We start from the raw sequence: 22,021 nt of genomic DNA on the forward strand, positions 1-22,021 counted from the left end.
ACCCCAGACTGGGAGATGAAGGAGTCTGAAGAGAGGAACTGAATATTGTACCAGGTGCTGCTCAGCTCACCAGCACTGAGAGGCTGTTAAAGTAGAGCACGAAGATCATAAGTGCTTCTTATCACAGCAGTTTCATACTAACACATCTAACGTTCTGTCACTTGGACATTTTGGTGATCGACTTTAGTAAATAAACTAAATGTTTGGTTACCAGAACGATAGCTGAAGGTTCATCGTGGGGTGTGGTGGGCAGCAGCTGGAGGTTTCACTCAACGACCTTAATATACACACACACACACACACACACACACACACACACACACACACACACAGAAGCAGTCTACAGGTTTCAAAAGAGGTTAAAATATAACTTTTATAGGAATTTAGCCAGCGGTGGGCGGAGCACATACACACAGGAGGCCGCTTTAGTGTTATTCGTGGAGAAATCTTTATTTAAGATGGTCTGTGAGGGGAGTGCGGGTGCGCGTGTGTGTGTGTATCGAAGTGCGATCGGGCGGTGAGGGTCTCAGCCGTCTGCGGTTACAGCCAGGGGGCAGAGCCTTCACTCGCGTCGGACTCGTCTGAAACCAAAAAAACACAACAACGATTAACAGACATGCACTCATCGCAAAAATGACCTAAAATATGCCAGAGACTTGCGCACATGCACGGAGATACTTTATTTCTCCCTTGCGAGTGGAATATCGTCCTTTTATACTCTCCCCTCGCCTGCTGGATGGTTGAATTCTTCCGTGCGGTGCACCATTCACGAGCCGTTGGTGTGTCGGCGGCCCCACCCCACCACCACGTGCTCTCCGGCCGTCCAAAACATTGGTGGTGCTGAAGCGGAGCTGTCTCCAGCGCCACTGCACCAGTCATGGGAGGAGCGATCTTTGTTTCCTGTGTGCCGGCCTCTCGCCATAGTACCCCCCCCTCAGCTCCGAGCCCACTGCCGTCGTGTGTCGGGCCCACAGTACATCCCGTCGCGACAGGCCATCTGCTTTCCCATGGTGGGTTCCCACCCGGTGCTGGACCTGGAAAGAGAAATCCTGCAACGAGAGGAACCATCGGGTTACCCTGGCATTAATGTCCTTGGCCATCCACTGCAGTGGGGCGTGGTCTGTCAACAGGACGATGTGCCGACCGGCCACTCTTTCCAAGGCCTCTCTTTCCATGGCCGCATAATTCCTCTCAGCTGGGGACAACTTCCGACTGATGTAGAGGACCGGGTGTTCCTCTCCGTTGAAGGTCTGCAAGAGAACAGCGCCCAGCCCGGTCTCGGAGGCATCTGTGTGTACGGTGAATGGGAAGGCGAAGTCTGGGTTGCGTAACACGGGCACTGGTGAGGGCCTCCTTTAGGGGTTGGAATGCCTGCTCTGCCTCCGCAGACCATTTTACCCGGTCCGGCTGGGCCTTCTTCGTAAGGTCTGAGAGGGGGGAATCTACAGAGGAGAAGTTAGGCACAAACCTGCGGTAATATTCCGCCAACCCTAAGAAGGCACGTACCTGTTTCTCTGATGTGGGCCGGGGGTAGTCCTTCACTGCCTCGACTTTCTACGCCTGTGGCTTCAGCATACCCTGGCCAATACGGTAGCCCAGGTACTGTGCCTCGGTCAGCCCTAGGTGGCATTACTTGGGGTTGGCTGTCAGCCCGTCCTTCCGGAGTTCCTTCAGAACCTCCCCCAGATGGAAGAGGTGGTCCGACCAAGTGGAGGAGTGGATGACCACGTCATCTAGGTAGGCAGCCGCGAACATACGATGGGGTCGCAGGGCAATGTCCATCAGCCGCTGGAACGTTGCGGGCACCCCATGTAGCCCGAAGGGGAGATCCCGGTACTGCCAGTTACCGGTGGCCGTGCTGAAGGCAGTCTTCAGTCTCGCATCCAGTGCCAGTGCAACTTGCCAGTAGCCTTTTGTTAGGTCCAGGGTAGATATGAACCGGGCCCTCCCCAGTCGCTCCACGAGGTCATTCACTCGGGGGAGGGGATAGCTATCGAACTCGGAGACCTGGTTCAGCTTCCGGAAGTCATTACAAAGCCACATACTTCCGTCCAGCTTCGGTACAACGACAATGGGGCTGGACCCGGGGCTGTTGGACTCCTCTATGATGTGGTCCCGCAACATTCGGCCGACTGCTTTCTTGATAGCCTTGCGCCGGGCCTCTGGGACAAGGTAGGGCCACTGTCTTACCACTACTCCCGGATGGGTGTTGATCTCGTGGTGGACCAGCTGTGTCATTCCTAGGGAGGTAGAAAACACAGAGAATTGGTCCACCAACTCAGTTAGCTCCTCTCTTTGTGTGGGTATAAGATCTTCCCCCAATTCTACCAAGGTACCCTTGCCGTGATCTGTGTCCAGAGCCGCCTACGCCGATACTACCAGCGCCAGTTCTATCCACTTCTTCAGCAGATTCACGTGGTGTAGTTTTTCCTCTGATCGCTTACCAGCTGCTGCAGGCGGTAGTTTATGGTGCCTTTTCACTCGAGGACTGTGTATGGGCCTCGCCACCGGGCCAGGAACTTGCAGGAGCTACTGAGCACTAGTAGGAGCACCCAATCGCCCAGTTGGAACTCCAGAGTCTGCGTGGTTGTACACCCTTTTCTGTTCTTCCTGGGCGGCTCGCATGTGTTCCTGAACTCTTGGGGTTACCTGGTCAATCTTCTCTTGCATCTCCTGCACGTAGTCGATGACCGAGCAGAATGGGGACGGTAGTTCCTCCCACGCTTCGTGGGCCACATCGAGCAGTCCTCGAGGTCGCCGTTCGAAGAGGAGCTCGAAGGGGGTGAAGCCCGAGGACGCCTGGGGCACTCCCGGACGGCGAAGAGCACATAGGGAAGGAGGAGGTCCCAGTTCCTTCCTTCCTCGTCTACCACCCGGCGTAACATCTGTTTTAGCATCTGGTTGAATGACTTGGGGAGTGGCCCTACAAGGTCCATGCCAATCCTTTCGAAGGGAACACTGATGATGGGAAGAGGGATCGTTGGCACCGGCGGGGGCTTCCTGGGCTCGGTACGCTGACACTGAGGGCACGGTTGACAAAAGGTCCGGACCTCTGCGTCCATCCCCGGCCAGGTGATCTGGTTTCATCGGCCTGGCCTCCTCCTAGGGTGTCCCATAGGTGGGGTGGTTTTGGATGACCTCTTTTACTTCGGCAGCGTGTTGCCAGTCGGCCCGATGTGGCAGCCCCCTTCCGGGCAGATTATGGGGTTGCTACCCATCCTGGCCGAACTCCAAGAGGGGCAGGGCGAGTTCTAGGCAGGTGCAATCTTTGTTTCCTGTGCACCGTCTGCCGGCCTGTCGCCACACTTTTTAACTGACATGTACCTGGAGAACAGAGGGAGTATCTACAATCCCTCGCAGCACATTCTCGGGCTTTGCAATGAATTCGTTTTATGTGACATTCATTTGTATATTTAAAACCATTTTGACCAAGTTGATAGTTAGTAACATGATGATTGATTAATATTGTATTGTGTTGAACCCTTAAAATGGGTAGCCATGTTTTCAAGTGCACCAGCATTCAGCTATTAAATTATATAATTCATGTCAAAACATTAATTGGAAAGGAGAATATTTTATCAGCTACTCGTTTTAATGTTTAACTCTGCTCAATATAATATTTATCTTAATCTTAGCTGCCAAGCTAAGTAGCCAGATTTGTTAGCAGTGTAGCTAATGTTAGACCAGAGTTTCCCCCAAAGACACAGATAATACTCTGATGTTGACAAGTAGAGATTTTTCTAATGAAAAACACATTTTATTTACTAATTTTAAATGAAAACACATCTGAATGAGAGAGAGAGGGAGAGAGAGAATGTATAAAGGTGACATGATTAAACTCTCTAAAACCTCTTATCCATCACCCAAATCTATATAAACATTAAACTGCGGAATTATTAAAAACTTTAACCCGAGTTCAGCAAGCTAACTACCTTTATATTCACTATGATATTGTGTAAATTAAATAATTAGCTAAGTTCTCCAGGGAGATAACAAACAGCTGTAACAGAGTTCGTTAGCGTGCTAGCTGGCTAATCACTAGGCTAATCATGATTTAGTGTAAAACCGGCAGCCAGGGCTGTTAAAGTGAAACCGGAAGCGTGAGCTCAGCGTGCGTTTCTGGATTTGTCAGTGACACTGACTTTGTTTACTTCTGACACATGTGTTTTGTTGTGATTTCTGTCCTGTCTCTGCCCCTGTATGTGTAATTAGTCTCAGCTGTTTTGTGTTTCACCCCTGATTATGTTTAGTATTTAAACCGCTCATTGTTTGGGGTGAAGTATTACTCAGATGACTTGTCGCTGTCTTTTACCAAGCCGTTACAGCGTGTTGTTGATCTTATTTTTTTATTTTGTTATTCCCTCGACTTTGATGCTCTGCCTTGCCTAGTTTGGATTGTTCACATGATCGTTTGACCCTTGCCTGTCTATGGTTATTGATTTCTGCCTAACCCTTGTCTTCTCATTAAACTGGCTTACCTGCACTTGCTTCAGTCTCAGTCTCCATTGGGTGACAGCAGTCCAACCTGTTGTCATGTAAATGGTGCACTTATATAGTGCTTTTATGTTAATCAGACTTTACACTGGACACTGGCAGCACATAGAGCGGCTATTTGAAATGTGTTGTTGTTGTTGTTATTATTATTGTTATTGTTGTTGTTGTTGTTGTTATTGTGGTAGGGGTGCACGGTGGCTTAGTGGTTAGCACGTTTGCCTCACTCTTCCAGGGTCGGGGGTTCGATTCCCACCCCATGTATGTGAGGAATTGACATGTTCTCCACGTGCTACGGGGGTTTCCTCCGGGTACTCCTATTTCCTCCCCCAGTCCAAAGACATGCATGATTGGCATGTCCATAGTGTATGAATGGGTGTGTGAATATGTGTATGTGTTTGTGCACCCTGCGATGGACTGGCACCCTGTCCAGGGTGTACCCCGCCTTGTGAGCCCGATGCTCCCTGGGATAGGCTCCAGGTTTCCCCATGACCATGAAAAGGATTAAGTGGTATAGAAGATGGATGGATGTAACAGCCCACAACAAATGATAGAGCCGGACTTGTGTGTCGCACTGCAAGTTATCCAAGTCAGGAGACATAGTGGACAGCACGCATCTAATTTCAGGTGTTATGTTAAACCTAGAATGCAATTTTGATTTTGATTCTCCATTCCCTGGGAGAATATGCAAACTCCACAAACACAAGGCCACGGTGGGGGACTGTTACAGTGATTCATAAAAGCATTGGTAAATGTGTAAATACAAAGAAACCATGAGGTGTTATCCAGCCCAAACCGGAGCTTGTGGAGTTTTTTTTGTGACTGTTGTGACCAAAAATGCTTATTTTGCTGCAGCTTCCATCAAACGTAATTTTTTTTGTGGAAAACTACTTAAATTGCTGAAATTGCAATTGCACAAAATTGTTTTGCTTTCGCAGTGATGTTTGTTGGTAAATATTACCATTTAGCTGTACTTATGTTTGACACTTGAATTGAAGAGGTGTTTGGCTGAGTGCGTGTTGTGATGATGTCAAATGATGCCTCTTGGCCCAAATCTGCAGAAAGTCTGTAGTAATTTTGAAACATTGCAAGCTCCTCCAAACTATTGCACAGTTTGCTTGATTTTGCATTAATTTTTGCGATTGCAAAATCACTCAATCCTGGAGGGTTTGATATGTGTCAAGGTTAATTGATAATCACAAATTCCTACATTTGAAAAAGTAGATTTAGAGCTTAATTGACAAATACTTAGCAACGCTTTCTACAAAAGCTGGAATTTTCCTTTAAGCTCAATTCCTCGAACATCAGTTCATGAGCTGATGTAATGGCTTACTCAGGTGTGACAAAGAAGGGCAAACAGAAGCTGTGGCAGCTGAGAACAGGATCTTGACTTCTGTCTGATCAGGATAAAGTTAAGGCGAATTGATCCTGAAGCTAGACTGAACGCTTTAGTCTAGAAGTGAACCTGAAGGGGAAATACCTGCCACTAGATGTGGAGTGAATGAATGTTGTTGGCTGTGAAAGCTGAGCTGCAGTGGCACTCAATAATTCAGCGCTTGTAACAGACGGCCCATCAGCGGGGTGAAACAGCCGACTGATATGCTCTGCCAAAACAAAAGAAAAATAACACAGACATGTTGTTGTTGTAATCAGACCTGTGGAAGATCCATAGTGGCACTCTGGTCATTGTTGAGTTCTGTGTTCTTTATTGTAACCAATTGGCTTGTGAATACAACACAAGTTCACAAGTTTGAGCTCTGTTGACACTCTGGTACACTCAAGGTTTTAACAAATACAGGGTGTCCCAAAAGTCTGAGAACAACTGAGGTACTTGTTCACAACTATTACTTAAGGTGCAAACATTCACTAATACTCAAGGAAGTAACATGATATATATACAAAAAACATAATGTTATGTACTGGTTATCTTACACAGGGTTGCTGGGTACGAAAAAATTATGAAAAAATTGGCAAGACTGATAAGTTTACTGTTTACTGTTCCCTCAGGAACAAAGAAAGTGTTAACACCTTTTTTGTCTTTGTTTCTCTCTTAATTCAGGTACAGACAGATAAAATCCCTCACCATTTGCGCATTCCTGTCTCCCAGAAATGCACAATTTGCGTGCATTTACATACTTTCCTGAATAACATTTGCCCCTATTCCTATGACTTCCAGAAAACCATATATGTATCCTGTTTTATGAAAATATGCCCTTCCGCCTAGCTAATCAATAGTTAACTCATGGTATCTGTTGTGTGCCAAGCATTATACATACTCTGCCTTTCTTTGAACTAATGAGAGATTTTGCCAACTCTCCCAAGCGTGTGGTGCAGAAAGTGTGTAGAGGGGTGAGGGCACCGTCTTTGTCTGTACTTTCTCTGTTCCTAACATCGCAACGCTCTCTTCACAAATCCTAACAAAGACATTTTGCTAAAAAGTGTTGATTTCCCCTATGCATGGAGACTTTATTATAAATGGTCACGGACATGACTACAAGCGATATCATAATACTATTATGTAACCTTACAGCTCATACAAGGACAGTAATGAAAGGTAATGGGCATCATAAAAATGCTGTTTATTATTGTTTATCCTGCTTCCTGCTTTCCTTCAGATTATGAGATAGACTATGAATCTATATATTTTCCATACCACTTATCCTACACAAGCTTGCTTTGGGGCCTGGAGCCTATCCCAGGGAACTTAACGCACAAGGTGGGGGACACCCTGGACAGGGTGCCAGTCCATCGCAGGGCACAATCACATACACACTCACACACCCATTCATACACTACGGACACTTTAGACACATCAATCAGCCTACCATGCATGTCTTTGGACTAGAGGAGGAAACCCCTGCAGCACGGGGAGACCATGCAAACGCCACACACACGGCCCCGGCGGGAATCGAACCCCGGAGGTGTGAGGCAAACGTGCTAACCACTAAGCCACCGTGCGCCCCCTCTGACAGTAGTGCTGGCTATAATTTAAATCACAGGTTTTAATTAATGTGTTCATTATCGTTTCTATAGTAACACCTAATTTATAGGAACATACATAATCTAAGGCTAATAATAAATGGTTAAAAATAACGTGTTTTTAGAAAAACATAATCCTTGATATGGGCAAACCTTATTTCTCGAAGGATTTGTTTATTTAGCATGTATGGAAGGAGACTCCAGTGTCAGTGCTTTGCAACAGCCAGTAAGTTTTCTGCCAACAGAAAGTCTCCGGTAGACTCAGTTTCTTGGCAACATGACAAGCTGGGTTTTTATGTCTTGTTAACTTCAAGAGATAGGTAAAAATAGAAAAGCTGATGAGGGAATGATTGTTTATAGCTGTTTATAACGGTTATAAGTAATACCAGGTACTAATTTGTGTTGCTGACATGTGTGGAATTATAATCGTTGCCAAATGGCTGTGGTATAAAAGGAATGAAAAACATTAGGACGTGCTGTTGTACAAAAATAATCCACTTTGGGGTGGCATCATGCCAACCTGTTGTTGATTAGTTTCCTATAACAGCATGTCCTATGGTGTGTAATTACTTACATGCTACACTATGTTATTATCCACATTAGTATCAATATCAATATATTTTGGCCTTTCTCTGTAAATGTGTTCATGATCTTTAGCATTTCTACAGTACTGTTCTGTACAAATCGTCAACCTCAGTGCTTCACTAGACAGTATTCGCTAAGGTAGAGTTTTTTTGTCTGCAGTTTGTGGGCAATCTATGTAAATTACAACTGACACACTAATCACTTACTTTAAGTGGGACAGGTATTGATGCACAGTAAGCATATGACCATGTCTCTCTATCATGTTTAATGAAAACACAACAAAAGCCAAATCCATTACACCTCAATGTTTCCGGGCACAGGATATTCAACCTGCATAAAACGCTATTAGCACTGACAATTGGATTATTAGCTTCCAAGCTAATATTGAATTCCCAGAGCTCGATGGGTATACAGACTAAGCAGATATATTGCAGCAACATGCAATATCCCCCCCTCCATTAAGCCCTTTACAGTGTAAGCTGTGTGAACTGTGGAGGTAACATAAAAGTGGGTGTTTTTCAGTCAACTTCCTACCCTCTGTCAATCATCTTATACTCCTCTGCTTATCAGTCTCTCTGTGACCTGTGCTCACGGACTCTCATAAAACACTCAGGGAAACAACACACATACACACTCTCTCTCTCTCTCTCTCTCTCTCTCTCTCTCTCTCTCACACACACACACACACACACACACACACACAAAGGCATCTTCCATTACAAGCCTCCAAAGGAACAGGCGGCGAGCGTGCAAGTAGCTGAAAGACAGTGAGAGAAAGACAGATAGAAGAAGAGCTGTAATAGAAAGCCAGCTAGAGGGGCTGTTGGACAGAGCGGAGAGATCCAAGCAAAGAGAGAGGGAGGGAGACAGAAAGAGAGGGGACGAGAGAGAGAGAGAGAGAGAGAGAGAGAGAGAGTGAGAGGTGAGAGAGACGGCTTGCCGATTGCTCTCCCTGGTTTGTGTGCAGCTATGGCAGCCATGGAGTCGGAGCCAGGCACCCAGTCCAGGGTGATGTTTCAGACCAAAGAGGAGGAGCCCCCTCATCGCAAGCTGGGCAAACTAACAGTGAAATACGACCGTAAAGACCTCCAGAGGAGATTGGACATTGAGGAGTGGATCGACGGGCAGCTACACCTGCTTTACGACTGTGAGGTGAGAGACGGAATATAGAGACGGTGGTAGTTTATATTAGACTGCACACTGTAAGTCCAAGAGTGCTGTGTGTATATTCTGGCAGTAGCCAGTTCCGTAAATCATCCAAAAGGATAAAGTGTGTAGTACACACCCAGAGAAACATGGCTCCACAGCTTCAGTCTTTATAAATGATCGATTAACTGCCTGTTTAACCAGTTTAGCTACCACACTGAATTTTAAAATACTAGTGGAGTAATTCTGTACTGTAATACTAATCCTGATGTTGCAATCTTTAAGGGATCAGTGAGCTCAGCTCTGCTGTCTCACAACAGTACTTTAAATGACACGTCATGTTTGCCACTTGACTGATACTATCTGACCTTAGGTATCCTCATATGCCTCTCTGCTAAGGCAGAGATCTGGCCAGAAATAATAATTAAACTTACAAGTGGCGGTCCATAAGATAAGTCATTGTATGGACCAAGAAAAACAGGCCTTTCTCTCTGATAAATATCTACAGCTATACTTGGGTTTGACATAGTATAAGCTCTTAACAGATTTTATATTATGAGCACACTACTGTTGCTTTTGGGTGGCTCATCCAACTAAAGCCTTGATCCAAAGCAACTTCCAACTGAGACAGGATACAACAGAGCAGTTGAGGGTCTTGCTCAAGGACCCACCTGTAACATCTTGGTGGTGCTGGGATTCAAACTCACAACCTTCCAATTAGTAGCCTAAAGCAGTGACCATTGAGCCATCATCCTTGAGTTCCTAGACTCTGGGTTGCCCATGTTTCCCTGAGGAGGTGGTAGGGGGAAACATTGTAATTGTAAGGGTTATATGAAATGTGCTCAGCTGTCTCAGGGGATACCATGGCAACAAGGCTCTGGCTGCCATGTGCAATAGGCAAAACAGATGCAAAATGAGACGCACTGAAAGAATGATGAGTGCTGATACAAATTATGATGATGATGATGATAATGGTGTTGATGGTGACGACAGGATGTAAACATAGTCAAACATTTCCTCTCCCACCTTGAGAAAGACAAGAAACGACAATTATGCCACTCAATTCTAAGCACACTATATGATGCTTGCTTTCCTTAGTGGTAGAGTTTGAATATAGTTTTTAAAGTGATTTCTATGTACCAATTTAATGCTAGGACCAAGTCTGAAAAGAGAAATGTTGAGGCTGGCACTCCTACTTGTTATTGAGTTGTAAACACTGATTCCTGTCTATTCGCCTCCCACTTCCGCTGATTATCGGTGTGCTCTCGGCAGAGTGACAGTGTCAGTAGGCGGGCTGCAGCTAAAACTATGCACCTGCCTGTCTACTGTAACTCAGCTCACAGTTGAACAGAAGAAAGGAACAGTTTTATTGTGTATGGTTTTTAAAAAATTTTTTTTTTAAATTATTTCACAGTGTGAAACCTAGCTTGTGTTTGTTGATCATTTGTGGTTTGTAAGTTTCCTTTGAAATGAAAAGATATCGACTTGAGAACGTGAACATATATTAATAGTGCAAAAAAAAAAATCTATAGACTGTCATCAACTTATTCTCAACATTATGAATATATCAGAAATGTTTTCAACAACATGTTATGCATTTAAACAGGGGGGGGGGTTGTGAAACTGTGATAGTGGACCACTGGCAACATGGTAGATTATCTACTAAATTTCAGCAACCATAAACTGTTGACATGTTTTTAGGAATCAATTGATAAGCTGGTACAGGGCCATCACCTGACAGGTTCAGAACAGTCTATAGATGGTTTGTTTACTGTCAAGTGTCTAACGCAGACTATTCAAACACATACATCCAAAATCTAAATAAATAATAAATGAACAAACAAATAAACAAACAACAATAGGTTCTTATTAATATAAAATTACAGAACTCTTCAATAAAATTATATCTAACTAATTCCTAGCAAATAGTTTCCAAACTACTCCTACAAAGACATTTTAGATGACCTGAAGTTACCTTTTTACAACATAGGAAGTCTAGTTCTGCTATCATTCTGTTCAGTCTCCATCAAATTGCTTCATGTTTCTACTGTTTTCATAAATCGTGTTGGCAAGTTTGAAGCTAATGAAAAATCACAACATCGTCTCACACTTGCAAATTTGTCACAATTTACACTCCTTTTTACTTTTTCTTACATTCATTTCTTCATCTTTAGTAACCGCTTTATCCTGGTCAGGATCACAGTGGATCTGAAGCCTATCCCAGAAACACTGGGTGTGAGGTGGGAACACACCCTCCTCTGGATGCCAGTCCACTGCACACACATTCACTCGCTAATTCACACCTAATGTAGCTGCAATTTAGAGTATCCAATCTACCTTGTTTTTGGGAGGTGGGAGGACACTGGAGAACCCAGAGGAAACCCATGATGACATGGGTGAACATGCCTAGAAGCTCCACACAGGCAATAACGTGAGCTCAGGATCGAAGTGGGGAGCTGTGAGATGGCAATGCCACCCGCTGTGCCACAGTGCTGCCTCGAATCCAATCACGTTGTTCATGAGGTCAAATATAAAACTTTAGCTTCGGCTAGCCAAAGTTTGGGTATGCTTACATACAAAGAGACCTGAACAGACACAACATTTTTATGGTGTTGCAAGCCGTATATAATCGTCCGTAATAATAGTCCGTACAGAGATTTTTTGTGATTGTTGCGGCCAAAAATATTTGACTTTGCTTTGGCTTTTTTCAAAATTTCCAATGCAGGAGTTTTGCTCAGATTTTTTTTTTTTTTTTTTTTGAAAAGTACTTGAATTGATGAAACTGCAATTGCACTAAATTGTTTTGCACGGTCTTACGCCGTGATGAAATGAGACGTGTTAGCTGTACTCATGTTCAACAAACGTAAATCGGAAAGGGCTTTGGATGAATGTGCATTGTGATGACATCACATGACCGGTCTCAGCGCAAATCTGTGGTAAAAATCTGCGGTAATTTTGAAAAATTGCACGCGCCTCCAAATATTGTGGAGTTTACTTGATTTTGCTTTCATTTCTGCGATGATAAAATCGCAAAATCCTGGAGGGACAGAATATCTTATGACATGATTATGAGATTGGAAGCCAATAAACTAATGCACTAATATGCAAACATTCATGATTTACATCATAAACAGTGGTGGCTTGGTGATTAAGGCTCTGGGTTACTGATCGGAAGGTCGGTGGTTCAGGCCGCAGCACTGCCAGGCTGCCACTGTTGGGCCCTTTAGCAAGGCCCTTAATCCTTTCTGCTTCAGGGGCGCTGTATCATTTCTGACCCCAACTTTCTAACATGCAGGGATATGCAAAGAAACTGAATTTCACTGTGCTGTAATGTATATGAGACCAGTAAAGACTCGTTATCATTATCATGTTGTCTGCGCTATACATCAACCTATTGCTCTGCATGCTGTTCAACCACACACTTGTCTTTGCAGTGGTCAGTTTCTTTAGACAGAATAATGGGCTTTAGCTGTATGGAGCATTCAGATGCATAAATGGCAGACAGCCATGCCCCCGGCACTGGCTTATCTTTGCTCCCTCTGCTTCACACGTCTGAGACTGGCCTGGATGATTTCTAATAAACACGCAGACATAGAAGCATTGGTTTTTCGTCAGATCTGCTGATAAAATTGAGACTGTGATTGTATCCTACAATCAAAAGCAGGCAATGTAAATGCAGAACTTGAAAGGTTTCCTGAGGCATTCATTCCCTCTGATGCTTTTAGGTGATGTATGCAGAGAACTTTCCACAAGATATTAGGCTGATTGTTGTAGCTGATGTACCCAATATTTCAAATCTTCACCTTCCTTCGAGGCTTTATGGAGGCCATGACCTCTGAATTGCTGATTCAGATGGTTATAATATTACCGAAGAGTTCCTTACTTTGTTTCTAAATGTCCATAATCTCACTATGATAATATCATGTCTTTTTTTTTTCAACAACTACTGTAACTACTGTTTTTTTGTAATAGCAATTTGTTATTACGCTCATCCTGTTTTCTCCTTAGAAAGCACTTAGCTAGGTGCTAAGTCACAGTACATGAGTGGCAATGCATTTGTCCACATGATCGATAAAGAGGCTGAATTTTGCATGGCTTGGCTGAAAGGTTACGCTCTGGGTATGCCGAGTCTTCATGTGGAAGCGTTTACCGTCAGTCCCGTGTCACCGAATAAATTATTCATGCTCATCTCTAATGCATTCAGCCACTCATTGGATGCCACAGAGGCTCTGTGCATCTCCGACTGCATTTTCATGTATTACAAATAAATAAATAAATAAATCATGTAACCATGATGACTTCCTCCTGGCAAAGTTGGTTGGATAGATACCAAGGTGAATGCATGGAAGCTCAGTTGAAAAGTTCTTTGGCTACATGAAAGCAATCATAGGGCCATCACTTAAAAATGTGATGAACTGCTGAACAGAGAAATAAGAAATGTTTAGTATTAGAAACAGGATTATTGTTTGTGTTTAGCTGTGCACTTGGTGCACAAAAAGTTTCCTCACAAAAAAAAACTCATATCAGAGTTTGATGACTTTATAACTATAATAATAATAATAATAATGTAGCCTTTATAACTTCTACGGCATGACATGTTTTTAGTAGAAACTTCCTCTGATTCGTTGGCAGGAAGTGTTGGAAGGATTAGTAGTAGACAGTAATACTTCAAGAAAATCACGCTTGTCTGCCTTGTAAGCACTGATTTTCAAAGAAGAGAAATGTTAGGATTTGACACTAGTCCAAACTATGTCCAAAATGTACGTGCAATGCTTGTCTTGAAATAAATTATTCAGCCATTGGAGGTTCCAACACAATAATTTTTGGCCTTAGTGTAGAGAGATGATGATAGATGAATAGATGAATTATCAAATGCTCTCAGAGTCTATGTATTTGAATAAAGAATTCATTCTAGCATCATTAAATGTCCACATTCTCAAGAGAGTGCAGTGTTACATCTTTTTAACCCTTTCACACAAGATGAGGAAAAGCACTAAAAGATGTTAGTTAGCATAGTTAACACAGCAATTGTTATGCTAATCTTGTTTTCTCCCATAGGAGTGGTCATGGATTTGCATAACCTTTTTAGGACAGTATTAAAGACCGTGTCTTTAGCTGTTATTTTGGTGCCTGATTGCAAATTTTTGCTCATAATGCTGTCATATATTTAAGCCTGAAATTTTACGTTAACAAATTATGACCTTAGCATTGAGAGATATTATGGGATATCTCCCATTCATTCCTTACCTAGAGGGAACCTTATAATACTATATCCATGATACCTATACATATAACATGTAGAAGAGTTCTCCCAGTGAGCCTAAAGCCGAGATCCATCAGTGACTGCTCCCCTGTGAGACAATGATCTGTCAAACATGGATCATTTATCATCTAGGACAAACTGAGTATTACAGGAATCACTAAAGCTTCCCAGTCACTCTTCACTGAAGTAGAGAAGCTGCAGTGTCAGATTTTGTATGAGAGCTCATTACTAACACTGGGTACATATTCTGTTCTTCTTACTTTTCTATCAACTTTAAAGACAGAATAACTTTTTCTTTTGCATGTGGTACCAAATCATTATCTTGATGTAATCCCAGATTAAAGGGTTGGTCATTTGTGTGGTAACGAGAAGAATGAGGTTGTGGCGTTGTATACTTTAAGTATCTTTGTTTCCATCAGCGCAGGAGGTTAAGTGGTGCAGAATGAAAAGTGTGATAAATACATTATCAAGAGGTAATTAAAGACATGTCACTGGAATATCCAATCAGATCCTCTTATTGTGAGGTGAGTGTGGGCAGTACAACAGAATGACAAAGGTTAAATTAGGTTCCACTTAGAGATTTGTCTCTGTATGATCTGAATGAAAAGGAAACTGTCTTTAATTATGATTTAATCTGCTTAGAATTGCATTTCAGATCTGTTTCCAATGGGTTCACATTCACAATAATAAGCGGGGCTACTGTTTATTTCCCAAAGCAAATTCCGAAGTTGTTTGCAGAAATTAAATATGATTCTCGTATTAAAGCTTATCACGACTCTGCTCTCCCTAGGAGGAAGAGATTCCTGAACTAGAAATTGACATTGATGAACTTCTGGAGCTCCCAGATGAAGAACAGAGGACCAAACTACACGTAAGACCTAAGTCATTCTTTATCACTTCAAAATGCACCTCCACGCACAACTCTAATTACAACAATATGACACTGGACCATATTGTAGGTAATATTTTCTACAGAAGTGTGATATATGTTGGTGAAACACACCTGTTTTCCTAACGTTGTTAAATAATCGGTATACAGTATACTCAATTCCGCCTTTTTTGAACATAAATTATTATATTCTAAACTCATGTCAGTCAGGATATTCTATGTTTTATATTTTACACTTTATCTCAGTTATTTATATTTTACACTGTGATGTTGGTGAGAACGAAGCTTGAACAGGAAGCATTGCACTTGCTTTTATAGGCAACCACACAATTACAGCCCACAGTAGTAGACCACTGGACTGCACATATCATGCCATGACAACATCTTGCAACCAGATTAATATGTGTCTTCTTGAGACCCAAACTCCAATGTTAAGTGCCTACTCACTAGTTCTGTTTATTAGCACCTGATAATTATGGACATTGATCAGTGTGTTCCAACAGGAAAAAGTCCTAATACAAGGATCTTATTTGGATATACAGTGCCTCCAGAAAGTATTCAAGACTTAATTAGTTCTCTTTTCGCTGTTTCGATATCAAACTAATGTATATTACAGTGGGTTTTCTTATGCTCCTTTTGAAATGACTCTCTACAGAAAGAGAATTAAATAAATTATTTAGATGTCCTCAGAATTATTTCAAAATAAAGGATGTGAACACTGCTTAAATGATGATAAGCATTAATACCCACAGTCATTACTTAGTGAATTGTCCTTACAGCTTTCAGTTGTCTCAGATATGTCTCTATGAGCTTTGCACATTTTGTTTTTGGCATTTTCTTGCATTCCTCAATGAATATTTTCACCAAGTCCCTCAAATTAGATGGAGAACACTGGTGGACAGTAATTTTCAGGTCATGCCACAGATTTTCAATTGGATTTAAGTCTGGTCTTTGACTCGACCATTCCAAAACATAAACCTTTTTTAATCTAAGACATTTCTTGGTAGTTTTTTCCCTGTGCTTTGGGTCGTTGTCCTGTTGGGAAGTAAATGTTGACACTTAACACAGATTTTTGGCTGTGTGGAATAGGTTCTCCTCAAGAATTTGCTTGTATTTGGCTTCATCCATGTTGCCCTTGATGGCAACAAGCTTTACAGTACTTCTTTGCTGAAAAGCTACCCCAGGGCAGGATGCTACTACCACTGTCCCTGATGTTGATAATGGTGTTATCTGGGTGTTGGGTTGTATTTGCTCTGGTAATAGTGCAATTATACAGTATCTCACAAAAGTGAGTACACCCCTCACATTTTTGTAAATATTTGATTATATTTTTTCATGTGACAACACTGAAGAAATGACACTTTGCTACAATGTAAAGTAGTGAGTGTACAGCTTATATAACAGTGTAAATTTGCTGTCCCCTCAAAATAACTCAACACACAGCCATTAATGTCTAAACCGCTGGCAACAAAAGTGAATAGACCCCTAAGTGAAAATGTCCAAATTGGGCCCAAAGTGTCAATATTTTGTGTGGGCACCATTATTTTCCAGCACTGCCTTAACCCTCTTGGGCATGGAGTTCACCAGAGCTTCACAGGTTGCCACTGGAGTCCTCTTCCACTCCTCCATGATGACATCACGGATATCGACTTCACCTTCCGTTTGAGGATGCCCCACAGATGCTCAATAGGATTTAAGTCTGGAGACATGCTTGGACAGTCCATCACCTTCACCCTCAGCTTCTTTAGCTAGGCAGTGGTCGTCTTGGAGGTGTGTTTGGGGTCATTATCATGCTGGAATACTGCCCTGCGGCCCAGTCTCCGAAGGGACGGGATCGTGCTCTGCTTCAGTATGCCACCATACATGTTGGCATTCATGGTTCCCTCAATGAACTGTAGCTCCCCAGTGCCGGCAGCACTCATGCAACTCCCAGACCATGACACTCCCACCACCATGCTTGACTGTAGGCAAGACTCACTTGAAAATGGGAAAATGGCTAATTGGGCCCAATTTGGACATTTTCACTCAGGGGTGTACTCACTTTTGTTGCCAGCAGTTTAGACATTAATGGGTGTGTGTTGAGTTATTTTGAGGGGACAGCAAATTTACACTGTTATACAAGCTGTACACTCACTACTTTACATTGTAGCAAAGTATCATTTCTTCAGTGTTGTCACATGAAAAGATATAATCAAATATTTACAAAAATGTGAGGGGTGTACTCACTTTTGTGAGATACTGTAAATAAATAAATCCCTTCTATAAATGTGCTAATACTATAAATGGTGCAGTTGTGTAACTAGGGAAATTCATTACAGTTTTTACATGAAGTCTGTTTTGTTGAACTTATCCACTGTTCACTGATGGAGACTTGAGTTCAAAACTGTTTGTGGCTATTGCAGTCCTAAAGCTGTCATACCTGTAGCAATCCTAGCCATCATAGCATAACTGTTTGTATGAATTGAGGTCCAAGCCACCTTTATGGTTTTTAAATGGTACCATCCTCAGTAATCTCAATTATCTTTAGGCTGCACCATGTGGGGCCATCCTAAGCAGCAGAATGTGACATCCAATTGATGAGAACTCCAACCAGAAGTAGGGCATCAGGATAGATCAGGCAGGTCCGGAGAGCAGAAGGGGTCAGGATCGTTGGTATCTCATGAGTATCATGTGTAGCTCGACAGAAAGAGAGAGAGAAAGAGAGAAAGAGAGGGAGAGATTAGTAGGTATGCTTATTGTCCCATCATGGTTATGGACAATGTACTTTGCGTGAGTACAAGCAGAGACTCCAGCAAGAATAGCTATTACAGCATTAGGCGGCCAGCCACTCCACCATCATCAAACCTGGGTGAACGGGGGTTTGGGGGGGGTGGCGTGACAGCATCCAAACACTAATTGGAAGGCTGTTCCATAATTGTGGGGCTTTGTAAGAGAAAGATGTAGCCTTCACTATTCGAGGTACCAACAAATAGCCTGCACCTTTTGATCGAAGTAGGCGTGGCAGATAAAAAAAGACAAAAAGTTCCCTCAGGTGCTGTGGCACGAGACCATTTAGTGCTTTATAGGTCGATAGTACTATTCTATAATCAATGCAAAATTTTACTGGAAGCCTATGCAGTGTGGATAAGATAGAGGTGATGTAGTCGTATCTTCTGGTTCTAGTAAGGACTCTTGCAGCTGCATTCTGAACTTACTGGAACTTGTTTATGCACCTACTGAAACATCCAGACAGTAAGGCATTACAATAATCCAACCTAGAAGTTACAAAAGCGTGAATAGTGCATAGTGCATAGTGTAGTGACATTATCACATTTATCTTAGTATTTCTTATCTTAGCAATATTTCTGAGATAAAAGAAGATTTTTCTAATAATATTATCTACATGAGCGTCAAATGAAAGACTGGAGTCAATAATCACACCAAGGTCTTTTTACAGTTGCACATGATTAAAGGCCACCCAGAGTTACTATGTGACCAGAAAACTTACTTCTAGCTGCATGTGGTCCTAGTAGAAGTACTTCTGTCTTTCAGAATTAAGGAAAAGAAAGTTAATAAGCATCCAGTGTCTAACGTCAAAAAAGGGCCGGCTGTGGCTCAGGTGGTAGAGTGGGTTGTCCACTAATCGTAGAATGGCGGTTCAATTCCTGGCCCATATGACTCCACATGCCAAAGTGTCCTTGGGCAAGACACTGAACCCCAAGCTGCTCCTGATGGCACCTTGCATGGCAGCTCTATTACTGTGGGTGTGTGTGAATGAGAACCAGTGTAAAGTGCTTTGTAGAACCGCTAAGGTTAAACAAGCGCTATATAAGTGGAGACCATAATGTCCTTTAAACATTCCTCAACTTTATTAAGCTGGTGTCATACAGACATACAACTGTGTGTCATCAGCATAACAGTGCTAATTCCATGTTTACGAATAATTTGACCCAGAGGTAGCATATATAAAGAAAATGCAGTGGGCCTAAAACAGAACCATCAGGCACTTCAACAGAGCTCTCCTTTAGGCCCAGTGACTAGTCGTCATCTTTGCTACTCCTTGGAGTTTAGCTACGCCCAGGAGATTTTTTCCAAGTAGACAATGACCATGTCCAACTCTGGTCTCAGGAACATCTGGAAATGGGTCTGGGTTGGAACTGGGTATGCACCACTGACAGGCCCTAAACTAGCTGTGGCAGTCACTCTTATCCCACAGCAATGAATGCACTCATTCACCAGTCACAGCAGGATTCACAATGCCACAGTCCAAAGATTTTACTGAGAGTTTAATGGGATTTGGACATACAGCTTACCTGTACCCAAACACTGTGTTGCAGGTTTTAGCATGTTCTGATGTGTGCTTTCCAAGTGCTGATGATGTTCTTATTAGAGCAAAGCGCTTTACATTGTATGGGGGGTGGGGGGGTCCTCCTCAACTACCACCCAGCGTGTAGCATCCACCTGGATCATGCGACAGAAGCCATAGTGCGCCAGAGCGCCCACCTCACACCAGCTATTAGTGGAGAGGAGAGTGATGTAGCCAATTCAGGGATGGAGATTATTAGGGGACCATGATAGATAAGGGCCAATGGGGGAATTTCTCCAGTACACTGAAAGATGGATTGGAACAATCACTTGACTATACAGAAGTGGCTCCTAGCAGTGGACCACCCAGTGCATGATTTAGGGTGACTTACCATCAACTTGGTTTATGCACGCTGTCAGGTGTGGTTAGCACCAATCACTCTGCCATACATGTGCAAATACACTTTAGGCAATCTACCTTGTTTACTGGTGTTGCACTTTGGACCTGTCGCCAAAGAAGCCCTGGATGGGAGAGTGCAGGTTTCATGGTCATTTATATTTACATTTATGCATGTGGCAGATGCCCTTATCCACAGTGACTTACTGAAGTGGTTTGAAGTCTCTATCAATAAATACATCTTGATACTGGTTCAGTAGGTCATGGACTAAGAGTATCATCAGTCTAAAAACCCTGTTGGGGAGGTAGCATAGTACAGTACAGTATAGTATTGTGTAGTCTACACCCATACAATATGAGAAAACAACATAAGATTAAAAACTAGCATGGCTAAATGGACAATCCATGAAGTCTGAACCCATGAGGATCCATCATTTCACCCATTTTTTGTGAATCAATCAAATGACCTTTCCGTGTTTTATGAGGGAAAACCTGCAGAGTGTTTTTTGCTGTCTGGTAGACCAGACAGCGGCCATCCAATCCTCAGACCAATTACCAACTGTTCATATGTCTTGGAGGAAATATATGAGGTTCTCCCTTGTCTAAGCACCCTAACATTCTACTATGAGGAACGCCTGCTCTTCACGGACATTAATTAGAGGTGTACTACTCCAGAAAGTCGATGCTTCTTCAACCTGGATGTCACCATGCTTTTGAGTGCAGCAATCATCTCTGATCACCTTTCAAGGTGATTTCCATTCCACATGACATTTCTGGCATATACTATCCATGTAGAACGGTTAGGAGGAGTGAAATAGGACACTAGTTAGGTATATCTGTGGCTTCATGAACCCTGGAAAACTGTCATGTTTCCTTGTAACCACCTCTGACCTGGTGAGAACTGGACAAGAATGCACCAGGGAAAGATGGCTGTGTGACAACGGTGTTTATGGCAAACACTGCATCATATGTCTTATAATACTTTGTGACTGTTGAAAGGTCTCTGCATAACCAAAATTTCTCCAGGTGATTTTCACTGAGCATGGTGGTTATCCCGACTTGTTCCGAGTAAAAGAAAACTTTTTTAAAAATGTATTTTTAAAAAAAATTTTTTTACAGCTCCTTTACTGTAGAATATTAGTGTTTAATTCCATTAGATTACTAAATTGGAGGTGTGGTTGTTTTTATAGTCAGGAATTAATTTCATAATAAATGGGCTAGAGAATTCAGAAGCACAGTTACGTGTTATATATGAATGTAGTATAGCAATCATAAAAGCTTGGAATGTAAGCTACAGTAAGTGAATCCCTCAGGTAGCTGGGCTAAAAGTTTTGTACAACTTAAAGGTGTAAGAATAATTTTCTTTTCTTTCTCACCAGGAGCTTTTGCAAGAATGTGGAAAGCCAAAAGAGGTACAGTGCATCTTCACACTCTTAGTCATCATAGTTTTCTTAGTTATGAAGCGAGCATGAGCAATCTTTATACTCTGTCTGTTTGTCCACACAGGATTTTATCAATGGTTTACTTTATCGGATGAAGGGACTGCGCAAGATGTCAGGGCCCCTCAAGAAATAGTACTACAATAGGTCAAAATCCACAAGCAAGATAATGTGAAAAACAGTATGTCTGAAAATCCATATTCACCTGTATAGAGTTGAACATCTGTCAATGGAATTACGTAAAAACACTGAATTTCCCTTGACAAGTGAGTCAAGAAGGGAGCTGTCCATAAATGTTATTAAAAAAATTATTATCCTTTATGTACATTTCTGACACTTCTTCCAGCAGATATAGGGTTGCATCATAGTTAAAATTGTACTGTCTATTACTCAATTTTTTTTGTGACTTGTAAATTTTTGGTTGTCTATTTATATGTTTTTGTTCTGAAAAACACTGTATGTGATCATAAAGAATACCTTTTCAAGTGGAGACTGTTGGTGACAACGCTGTGAAATGTTTTCCTCTTGGTTTAGTAATTAACTGTTAA

At 42.4% G+C, this 22,021-nt stretch overlaps 1 protein-coding gene across 1 annotated transcript; it reads left to right on the forward strand.

Annotated features, from left to right (window-relative positions):
* The first annotated feature begins 8,397 nt into the window (after nt 1–8,397).
* ppp1r14d (protein phosphatase 1 regulatory inhibitor subunit 14D) lies at nt 8,398–21,963 on the forward strand. The gene is made up of 4 exons (XM_017475610.3): nt 8,398–9,207; nt 15,255–15,335; nt 21,414–21,446; nt 21,541–21,963. Exons 1-4 carry the CDS (start codon nt 9,025–9,027, stop codon nt 21,607–21,609), a joined length of 366 nt encoding a protein of 121 aa, XP_017331099.1. The 5' UTR covers nt 8,398–9,024; the 3' UTR covers nt 21,610–21,963.
* Nucleotides 21,964–22,021: the final 58 nt, after the last annotated feature.

The sequence above is a fragment of the Ictalurus punctatus genome, chromosome 9, assembly GCF_001660625.3.
Source record: "Ictalurus punctatus breed USDA103 chromosome 9, Coco_2.0, whole genome shotgun sequence".
NCBI lineage: Eukaryota > Metazoa > Chordata > Actinopteri > Siluriformes > Ictaluridae > Ictalurus > Ictalurus punctatus.